Genomic DNA, 12387 nt, shown 5'->3' on the forward strand with positions numbered 1-12387 from the left:
AAATTTTGTGTACAATCAAATTTAACTAATGTAAACAAATTTTACATTTATTCATAACCCATTTCGAGATATTCCATATTCGGTTGGCACCTAACTCAGTGGAGTTAGGTGTAACGAAGATTTCTTTTGTAAAATCGCTAACATGCCTAGGTGTTGTCAAGTACAACAAAACAAAATATGTTTGCTGGAGATAAAATAGCATACATATGTATATGTATAAGTATCATTCAATAGGTGTCAGTTTCGGAATTAAAAATAACCAACATCTAATTCTTTACTTTTATTCAAAGGTTTTTATATAAATTGAATTCATTCACCTTTGAATTAATTCATAACAGAATCCATTCAACCTGTGAATGATTACATTTTTGTTAATTCAAATCTAAATGTTCAGAAAATATCTAATAACTGTGCGAACATACAATGTTTGTCTTGCAACATTGTCAGAAAAAGCATTGTCAGTACATTGTAAAACAATAATATTTTAAGACATCTGACAATCGTGCACATTTTGTGACACATTACAGATTATTGTCTGATAATTGACAATGTCACCATTGGAATTAAGAATTAATTCTTTCAAGCCTTAGCTTATAAGTTCATAAGGATACGAAAATCCGGTATTTTACCCGTAACTCAAGATTTTGATTGGTTTGTTGTTTTAAAGATTTAGTTTTTATGTGCTATATTCCAAATTTAATTATTGATAAATTCACTGAAATTTATTATTGGAGGATAAGCTAGTTCCTATGCGCATTTCACTGGTTGCTTAGGCCAGATCATCAGGAAACCTTTTCAGAAAACTAATACAAATAAGTAGTAAAATTTTGTTTCTATTTGCTAAATTCCCAATTTAATTTTTGATAAATTGACTGATATTTATTGTTGTTATATTCGACAAATAAAAAATTATTCGATTTTTAAAATACAATTATGAATAACTTAAATTCAATTTTAATAATTTGATCATTTTAAAAGTCATCGAAATTTATTATGTTTTTACAAGGTCATTATTCTACTTTACTTCGTTCTAATCCTTCTATTAGGAACCCACAAATTTTGATACCTAGGATTAATATCGGATTATATGAACGATCGTTATAGTGCGAACAAATTTTTATAATGTGTGAACTTTTAATTTTGTTATGCACATTTGGTGACGTGATTTACAAAACTGCTAAGAAATTAAGGCCCTAATAGTTCCTTATAAACAACAACTTTTTTAGTTAATTCTTTGGAAATCGGTATTATGTGACTATTTCCATATTTTGGATTAATTTAATATTTCTGGGCACTTATGAATAAAATTGGATTCATTTACCTGCTAAAAATGCAAAATTAATTTTTGAATATGTGTAGTTTCCAGATGTGTTTAATTTGAAACAGATTCATAGCCTTTTTTCATAAAACCAATTAATATTCTCCGTTTAAGAAAATTTCCTTTAAAATACTGTTTTATTTTTATATTCAGCCCCATTATGAATAAAAAATTCCCCGGGAGTATTTTGCCATTGAATTTGAATAGGAAAAATGAGAAATGGGCTGATTGTTTTATTTTTGAAAAAAGTGAAAAAAAGTTTCAAATAACAAAAGGCTAGGAATAAAATGACTAGATGTTCCAGCTAGATACAATTAATCCATTTTTGTATGGCTAAATGAAAATAAAATCGCTAGATCTACATAGCTGGAAAAAGGTTATATGCTATATTCAATAACAGTTGCTAAAGGTTGTTTATCAATCACAGTGATTAAATCACAGGTATGGAAATATCGCTCATCACTACTCCGATTAATTTGCAGATAAAATAAGAAGCCTGTCCGTACATGTTGTGTTAATCATATTTTGTTTGGTTTTCTTTTAATTCTGTCATATTGCTAAGAGGAGTTCATTGCAAAATAGCTGAACCCAACATTTTCTATAGAAAATGTTTGTATAACAGTAATTTCTATAGAGAATGCATGTATAATAGTATGTATATTATATATGTATATTTTTTCACGAAAAATCGTATAGCAGAAACGTATACTACGGAAAATTCTGAGAAATTTTCCCCAAGAAATCATAGGTCTAAAATAAAATCCATTTCTTATGAAATTCTAAGTCGATTGAGCCATGTCCGTCTGTCTGTCCGTCTGTGTAAAACACTCTCACGTCCAAAATACGCTAACAAAACTTGACTTGCAAAAAATATGTTTATATGCAAAATCGGTTCAGTAGAACCAGAGCTATGAACCAAAATGTGAGACAACCTAGCGTGATGAAAAATATCCCTAGAGAAATGATTAAAATTGAATCCTCGCTGGAACTATCTTCAGATCACTCACCCACTATTATTACTTTATTGAGCCCCCTAGAAATTGTATCCCCGACTGGTAATTTAGCGATGGCAGGCACAAGAATAAATTGGCTCAAATATAAAAAATACCTCAGTACACATTGCTCGGAAAACATACCGCTAAGAACACCAGAAAACATCGATCACTCTCTTATCAATTTCGATAAAAATCTCAGAATGGCTGCTCAACATGCTACCCAAACACCCCGAGAATTCAGATATAATAGAATTAATTCTGCAGATGTCGAACGGCTCTTAAATGAAAAAAGAAGATTTCGAAGAGAGTGGCAATTGCACAGATCCCCCCAACTAAAATCGAAGCTTAAAGATTGTATAAAAAGACTTAAAAAGCTCTTGGAATTTCGAAAAATGGAATCATTGAATAAATATTTAGAAAGCCTGGACGCAACCCCGCAATCGGATTACTCATTATGGCGAGCAACAAAAAATCTTAAAAGACCCGTTATATGTAAGTCCCCCTTGCGAAATTCAAGTGGTGGTTGGGCAAGAAATGATACTGAAAAAGGGAATCTGTTTGTTAATCATTTAAAAAAAGTATTTACACCGAACACATCAAACGAAGCAATTGAGTTGCCACCTGTTGCACCCTATTTTGCAGCAGCCGTACCCCTACGTTTTGAGATTCGAGAGATCGAAAATGCTATTGCTGATTTAAATCCCAAGAAAGCGCCTGGTATGGATAAGATCAGCAACAAGATGCTTATGGAGCTACCCCGGATAGCAATAAAAATAATTCTTTTTATTTTTAATGCTATATTACGACTTGAATATTATCCTCCAGAATGGAAGGTTTCACTGGTTACCATGATACCCAAGCCGGGAAAAGATCACACAAAAGTAGAATCATACAGACCCATCAGCCTATTGTCTAATATATCAAAGCTATTTGAGAAGATACTTATGAACAAGTTGTACCCGATGTTAACTGAAAACAATTGTATTCCGAATCATCAATTTGGATTTAGAAGAAAACACAGTACTATCGAACAAACCCATAGACTTGTAAATATGGTGAGGAAAGCGTTTGAAGAAAAGAAATACTGTTCTGCACTCTTCATCGACATCTCTCAAGCGTTTGATAAGGTATGGCATGCTGGATTAATATACAAATTGAGTCAAAATTTACCGGCAAACACACATAAGCTGTTGGAAAGCTATTTAACTGGTCGAACATTTAAGGTTAAAGAGGGAAACTTTTTAAGTACTGCACAACCCATTGAAGCTGGAGTCCCCCAAGGCAGTATCCTGGGACCTTTTTTATATTTGATGTATTCGTCTGATATGCCAACTAACAATCGCACTCATACATCAACATTTGCTGATGATACTGCTATTCTAAGCATTCATGAAAACCCTCAAGAAGCGTCTCGTCACTTACAAAACCACATATTTGAATTAGAAAAATGGTTAAAACAATGGAAAATTAAAGTCAACGAGCAAAAATGTACACACATTACATTTACATTGCGTAGAGAATCATGCCCCCCTATTCATATCAATAACCAAACAATAATTCAACAATCGGAAGTGAAATACCTCGGAATACATCTCGATCGTCGCCTTACATGGAAAAGTCATATAGATGCAAAGTTGACTCAAATGAAATTGAAATCAATTCAAATTAATTGGCTTATTGGCAGAAACTCCACGCTTAGTTTAGATTGTAAAATTCTACTTTATAACATGATCATAAAACCGATATGGTGTTATGGCATACAGTTATGGGGCACGGCCTCAGCGTCAAATGTAGAAAAGATCCAAAGACGCCAAAACAAGTTTCTAAGAATGATCCTGGTATATCAAAAACGCGAATATACACAAAGATCTAAACGTGCCCATTGTAAAAACTGAAATCTCGAAAAACGTACAAAAATATTTAAAAAAACTTGAAGTTCACCCAAACCCGCTGGCCCGCAACATATTAGATAACCGTGGCCACACTCGATTAAGAAGGAGGGACACAGCAGACCTAATCTAGAAGGAAGAATGCCAATTTAACCAAAACAACCATGAACACAAAATTTTTTCGTCCGGCACTGGCTGGACTAATTAAATAATAATATTAGATATAAGATTTGAACCACTTATTGTTAGTTCATTAAATAATGAAGATACAATAAATAAATGATGAAAAAAAAAAAAAAAAAAACCTAACAAAAATTGACAATTTTCACATATTTTTGGTTATTTGTGTAAATATATTGCAGATAATACCATAAAACTTTACACACGTTATTTTTTTATAATAAAAGGACTAACTCTAGTGAAAATTATAAGAATCGGTTCATGATTTCTCATAGCCCCCATACAAATTTCTTCCCGAAATATGGTTCTATGGTCTATAAATGCCTTCAGAATTGCAGTATCCATACAAAATTCAGCAACAATAATAAGTTTCGTGCTAAAAGAAATCACAACACTAAATTTTTTGTGGATCGGCCCATACTTGACCATAGCCCCCATATAAAGTTCACTTCAGAAAATCACTTAAATTAGCACAAATATCTTATAAATATCGCTATTAAGTTTAAATTCATAAATAATCCCCATAAATACCAAAATCGCTGTATATAATTCTATGATGATCGGCCTATTATTGGTTATAGCTCCCATATATATCAACCTAAAAAATTTGTATGCAGGTGGAGGGTATTTAAGATTCGTTCTAGCTTGTTTACTTATTTATCGTCCATACAAATCGACCCAGCCTAATGTATATTCTAAACTAATATATATTAAATGTTATAAATATGAATATGGTTCACCGAATGGTTCGGACAACTAAATAATGATAAATAGGTAAACATATTGGTCAATTCACCAGGTGTCTTATCAGTCATATTGTCATAATGTCCTAATATATCACGACCCGGCAGCTCGGCTTAACCGACACTTAGGCATTCGGCGCAGATCTCTGCTGGTTGGTTACGATAACACAATAAACACAGCATACAGAGTAGTATTATTTTAGGGCATTTTTTGCTTGAAAAACAATAAAAACCATTGTGAAATATTAGGACAATATGACATGATAAGAGACCTTGTGAATTGACCAATTATGTTATGTACAACCATTAAATGTTAAGTTTCTATACGCGTAGTCATAATATGTTTAAGATGTAAACATAATATATTTACAACAACTAAATAATGATAAATAGGTAAACATATTATATTATGTAGTCATAATATGTTTAAGATGCAAACAAAATATGTTTACTTTTAATATTCTTTTTTCCCACCATTTGTGAGTGCTGATGTTTGTCTAAGCTGTGTTATTTTTACAAGTAAATTTTGAGTGTCTGTAATTCCCATTCGCTCTATAGTTTTATTTGTATATTATCTTTAACTTTCCTAGAGCGAATAACAATAAATTTCAGTGAATTTATCAATAATATTTTAATTGGGAATTTAGTACCTCAAAACTAAAACCTATTAAAATAAAATTTTATATTTATAAAAATAAATTTTAATAATAATATGATTACTTTGGATCATAATATGATTTCATCGGATCATAATATGATTTAATTGGGTCATAAATATGATTACTTTGGGTCATATTATGATTGATTTATATAATAATATGATTATATCAGAACATGTTATGATTGATCTGTATCATAATATGATTATTTCAGAACATATTATGATATTTCATAATACCAATAATGATCATAATATGTTTTAGACTACAAGCATAAATCTGATCATAATATGTTGCTCTTAGTTTATGGTTACCACAACAATGTTTTTTCTCTTCGTGTAGTTGTTGACTTTTGAAATTAAATAAAAGTCGTAAAATATCAACCACTCATTTTAGAAAAAACTCAATTTGAACCTTCGCTTTACCAATACCCACCCGGGTGACCATATCGATTTTATTGGTTTAATATTTTTTTTAATTTTGTTTCGATTTAAATGAAATTTGTACTCACTGAACAAATTCTAGAGTTCTATAGAATTTAATAGAACCATTTTAAACTTTTTATAAGGTTTTTTCAATTTTTTAAAATTTCGTTCGTCGCATATATTTATAGAAGTGTAGTGTCACCGATTTTATCGTATTGGTAATTGTAAACCATGTACCATGTATTGGTAAACCATGTACATAAAAAACCTTTGGTAAAGCGAAGGTTAATTTCAAAATGTGTCAAATTTGACCCGAATATCTTAAGAAAGCAATAGCTTTGGTATTTACAAGGGGAATACTAGTTTTCATACAAATATAATGTTCAGCAAGTATGACTTAACATTTAACTTAATTGTGCTTAACAAAAATTTAAGATATTAGCTCCAGGTCAAATTTGACCCAATGACCTTAAGATATTTGAAATTAAATAAAATTCATAAAATATCAAAAATATCAACGGCTCACTTTTAGAAAAAATTCAATTTTAATATCAAAATGGGTCGAATTTGACCCGAAAGAAGTTATAAAAATTAGAATTAAAAAGTATTTAAGCATTTTAAAAAGTCTTATTTTTTGTAATTAGAATACATGTATATTCCTTATCATAAGTATGAGATCTTTAATATAAAATAAAACTTATTTTCTTCTTATTTCTAGGCGTTTTAAAATATTTTGCCAAAAACCGGTTATTATTAAAAAACTGAAACCGAAACCGGTTTATATTAAATTGCAATTTTTCGAAGAAACCGAAAACCGGTTTCTAAAAATGTCGAAAAATCGATCACCCTACATTATATAAGCATAAATTGTGTAAAAATTTGAGACCGAAAATAACGGGTTCACTTTCATTTCAATGGTAAATTCTCATTCGCAGCCATTTAAAAATAATTTTTTGTGATATATCACTGAGAGAGTGATTTATTCGTGAACATTTTAGGTTTAGGGTTGAGAGAAACAGAAAAGAAACAAACACAAATAATCTGGATGAGTGATTTACAATTTATTTTTCTCGTAAAGGTCAGCTTGTGACTTTTATTTGCGAACATGAAAAATAAATCGGAAAAATGCATTTGATGCAAATCAACGCTTAAATATATAAAACTTATCAAAAGATTAATAACAAATTAAAAAAAAAATCTCATTTCTGTAACTCAGACTTCATTACTTCATACTTATCATATTATTTCCATAATTTGTTAAAAAAATTACTAATAATGTGTTATTGTATGTAAATAAAAGAGAAAGTAATTGTTATTAAGAACAAGAACAAATGAATTGTTTATCTCACACCAAACCATTAAAAAACGACAAAAACGAATAAAGGTCATACCAAACCATTTAAATAAAAATTATTTTATAACTGTGATTTATTTTTATCACAAAAATATAAATCTCAATTTGGGTTTTTTGGTATATGGACGAGTTATTTTCGATCTCTGGTAAAAATACATAAGCAGTACATTTAATTTAATTGTATTTATATTTAAAATATGTATGTATATCCAAAATATGTATGTAATTCTTTTATCTTTATTAGGCCTTTTGTAACATTATTTACAAGATACACACGTGGAAGTTAACATAGCAATAGTATGAATGAATATTAATGTTTGAATGAATAGAAAATATGTAAGGTTGGTTAGATAGCTGAAGTTATTTGTTAACATGACGACGACGACGTTGATGAGATACAACGTGTGTATAAGCCTGTATATTATTGATCACATACAATTTTATAGGATTTAAAATGTTGGCATGGTAGTAATTTAGCATTTACCTCGCTTAAGTAGTTCTTCGCGCGTTATTTGGCTTGTTAAGATTGTGCCGGCAGGTGTTGGAGGTAGGGCTAAATGAGCAGTTGTCGTGTTACCTGGATACCACGCCCAACCACCAGATTGTCCATTGAACATTCGTAGCTTTTCATAAACTGATTCACTTTGCTGTTGGGCTTGCTGTTCTTTTTGCGATGCAAAGTTTCTTAAAACGCGGTTGATAGATGACACCTGCAATAAAGTAAATAACAAATAAATACATAAATTTATTATATTCAATAATTTGCTAGATTAAAAGATGTTACAGAAATTGATTTTATTATTAATTACGATTCACTACAAAAAACCCTTGAAACTATTTTTCAAGATGATTTGAATAGAAGAAAATAATAAAATGTTACTATATTTAGATCATTTTACAACATTTTAAATACAAAAATAATAATTTAAACTGATTATATTTAATTTTTTAATGTTTTAGGCTAAAATTGCAGCGAAAACTAGGCTCCCAATTAGCTTGTAGTATGAAATGAATTTGACTACGATTGTTTTTTGAAATCTAATGTATATTTTCTATTCACTTTTTTAGTTTTTGTATACATATATTTACAGAATATATATTATTTTATTATAAGAGAAAAATCTGTCACGTATGATATTAAATTTTATTTATTATAAAATCATTCAAATATTGTTTTTATTTAAATATGACGGATTGTAAAGGAAAGAAAACATAATGCCTCTCACAATTCGAAAATTTTCGCATATTTCAACATGTACCTCATACCCTTACGTCACGTACGATTTACCCTTATTTCGCTTGATATTTTGGACAACAATGATTCGAAAGAACTTTTTATTATTTTAAATAATATTACCCTCTGAATGGAACATATAGACCAAATTATTTTTCACTCTTATTTTTGCAAAATCTATTCCACTCTATAGGGTTACAAATGTTCCGTACGATGATATGGAATTGCCCATATGTATGTGTACAAAATTTTAAACTTTTACTACCAAAAATAACCAAGTTATAACCAAAATTTAAACTAATAATCATCAAGTACATGATTTTCTTAAACAAAATAACGTATACGCTTTGAGTAAATTAATTAATAAATCGTTTTTACCTTATTTTAGGTAGTATCCTAATTTTTTTTTGTTTAATAAATTTGTTGCAATTGTATATTTTTTGCAGTCTTTATGCAAAATTTAATGAAGTATGTACATTTTTTTAGTTTAAAAAACTAGTTAGTAATTAAAATAAAAGAACATCAAAAATTTAAAAATCTATATATAAACTGCTTTTATTTAAAATAAATAAATATATTTTTATTTAAGTTTTTATTTTTTCATAAAAATTTATATTGATGATACGTTTTTTTGTTTCAGAAAACAACAATTCAAAAAAACGTAAGCCACATATCTTGAAGTGTGCTTTGAAAAAATTAGTTTTTTTTTATAAAATATATTTCTAGTGTCATTGTAATTCAGATTTTAAAATTTTGTTTCAATATCTCAAGTAGTTTTCATTTTATATCGTTTTTTGCTTATCCTATAAACTTATCAATAGTGATGTTACATTATTTTTCATTTTAGGCGATTTTACGTTTGATAAGATTAGTAAGATTTAGCGTAAACTTCTAGAATTATATGGAATTTAATTTTAATGTTTAATAGTTTCGTTATGTGGAATTGATTCTGAAAAAGTTTTTAAGTGAACTCATTGCCCTCTTATTTAGAATCATTGAAATTTTGTTTTACTACGATAGGGGTATCGAAGAGCACCGGGTTAAGCTAGTATTCTATAAATAATCTTAAATTATAAAATTTTGTTAGTTTAATAATTGATATTAGGTATGTACAATAAAATACCAACTTTTTCAATTTATTTTTAATTTTTCTTTTACCGTTATCATTATAATACCGTTACAGAATTAACAGCAAATACCGTTACCGAAATAATGAACCGTTTTGAAATTCTGTTTGAGCAGTCTTTTTTTAGGACTTTTTTTCATTTTCTCGAAAAAAGGTCAAATGAACCCCTAAGTAGAGGAGCTAAAGGATTAAGATCTTCCACAAAAATGATCCCCATAAAATTCCACAATATAACTCTGACAATAAGAATTCTCTTAGACTTTGACTTTGTAAAAAAAAATCCGACCAGGTGGACTATAAGTTTATTATACAAAAATGATCTACTCAACATACCCTTTCAGAATTATAGGGTCGCTATTCTGTTCCAATCAAAAAGTCTCAATTTGTTGGGCAGTGTTATTATTGAAAGTGATGAAATTGGATATAAACTAGTTTTATATGAACCTAAATCTTTCCACAAACCTTTGTAAGTATCGGTCCATAATTGACTCTATATCCAATTATTTTATTGTCACATACGATTCGTCACAGCTGAATAAAACACTCTTACTTGTTTCAATTAATATTAAAAAGTAAATGTCGACATTGAATTCTATTTGAAGTGTTAAATTTAAAATATCGAACCCTTAGCGCAAAATTATCGTAAGCGACAAAACACAAATTTTACAGGAGGAGTTTTTTTTTTGATTATTTTGAAATTTATACATAGAATTAAAAATGTTATGATGCGATATAATATAATTTCGTTCAAGCTATGTCTTTCAAAAATATTTATAACTTTTGACAATTAAAAATTCATGGAATGAATACTTTATTGAAAAATATGACAAAAAATGTTTTTTATTGAATTTTTGCATAGATAAAAATTTTTCGAATTGAAATTAAATTTTTATTTACGAATTGTTTTTAATAAAATTTCACAGTTATGTAGATTTTTCTATTTAAAATGGAAAAATAAAAAGGATGAAATTTATGATCAGCAATCCCGCAATTCTCAAAAAAGTGTTGAAAAATTCCAAAAATGGGAATTTCTAGTTTTTTGGCTATAATATCCATATCACGGTGAGGTGTTCCGATACCTTTACAAAATAATTAGAAACATATTGGGCCACCTAAAATCGCTTACTATATTTTGATATCGAAATTAAATTTTATATAAAAAATAGGTGTTTTTGAATGGACCTGGTCCCCTCGGGAACAACAAATTTTTATTTTTTTTTCATTTAAAAAATTTTATGAAAACTTAACTTTCAGAAAGTAAAAATTCCTTATATATCCTCTTAGAAATTTGTTGTGATAACTCAAAAAGAAAAAAGTTCTTTTTCTCAAAAAATTAGCGAAAAATCGCCTTTTTAAATTCAAATGCATATAACTTTGGAAATAGTCATTATTTTTAACCAGTTCTTTTTCTATTTGACACATACACGTGTTGTTAGTCCAATAAAGAAAAACTGGACAAAATCGGTAAATATTTGGATACGCTGTTATCAAAAAACTGGATTAGAGTGGGTAAAAATGTTGAAAATTTCATTTTCAAATCCGAATATCTCCTAATCTATAAGAGATAATTGATAGATACGACGAGGAGATTCTATATGTGTAATTTTTTTGAAATCGGAACACAAACGAAGAAATAGGATTGTTTTAAAAATGTAACATACCCGAAGTGTCCTACTTTGAGGACCCTTGGTCGCGCCCCTGGTGGGCCCATGCGGTCCATATTCAAAACTTAAACTCGACAACACTTATTCTTTGCGCATTCTTCATTCAAACCGGTCTAACCATTTAGAAGTTACAGATTTATTTCCCTTTTTTTTCTATACCACTGTGTGTTGCTTACGATAAAATTCGTTTACTGTAAAATGTAAACAAACATTGACTTACGATAAAATCTTACCCCCTATATTTTTGAAGTTATTAACAATTTTGATATTCTGAGAACGCTAAAACATCAGTCGGTCCGTAAAATTTTAATTTCAGCAATAAACAAAAATTTAGAAAATGTCGCTTACGGTAATTTGGCGCTAAGGGCTCTATATGTATATAATTGTTAATAATTTTGTGCGTTAAATCATGTAAAAATCATTGTAACAACTGAAAATGACACGCATGACGTTCAATATGTCAATGAGTAACATTGTTATATAGATGTATGTAATGTTGTAATTATTATAAAGTATGTAATTAAAATTTGTGATTATTGTTCGCAAAACCTATTAAATTTGTAAATACATACATATGTATGTATGTATGTACAAAATAAAAACATAAGTTAAGAAGTTTTGCTCTGGTTATAATTGCAAACAACCTTATTAAAACATAAAACCAATTGAATGTTCTAAAGTTTGTGTGTGGCAGGGAGGGAGTTAGTAGAGATTGATTGTTATACACACACATAATAGTACTTTTTGAGATGTTTGAATATTTTGTGGGATGCTATAATTATATTTGTGTCTATAGTATT

At 28.9% G+C, this 12387-nt stretch overlaps 1 protein-coding gene across 1 annotated transcript in view; it reads right to left on the reverse strand.

Moving 5' to 3' along the window:
* Positions 1-12387, reverse strand: part of toy (twin of eyeless) — an 84872-nt gene that overhangs the window by 34411 nt on the left and 38074 nt on the right. Inside the window, exon 3 of the mRNA XM_065514726.1 lies at positions 8048-8273. Within this exon, the coding sequence (XP_065370798.1) occupies positions 8048-8273 (226 nt within the window). The remainder of the gene's footprint in view (positions 1-8047; positions 8274-12387) is intronic.

The sequence above is a fragment of the Calliphora vicina genome, chromosome X (genome assembly GCF_958450345.1).
Source record: "Calliphora vicina chromosome X, idCalVici1.1, whole genome shotgun sequence".
NCBI classification, from domain to species: Eukaryota; Metazoa; Arthropoda; class Insecta; order Diptera; family Calliphoridae; genus Calliphora; species Calliphora vicina.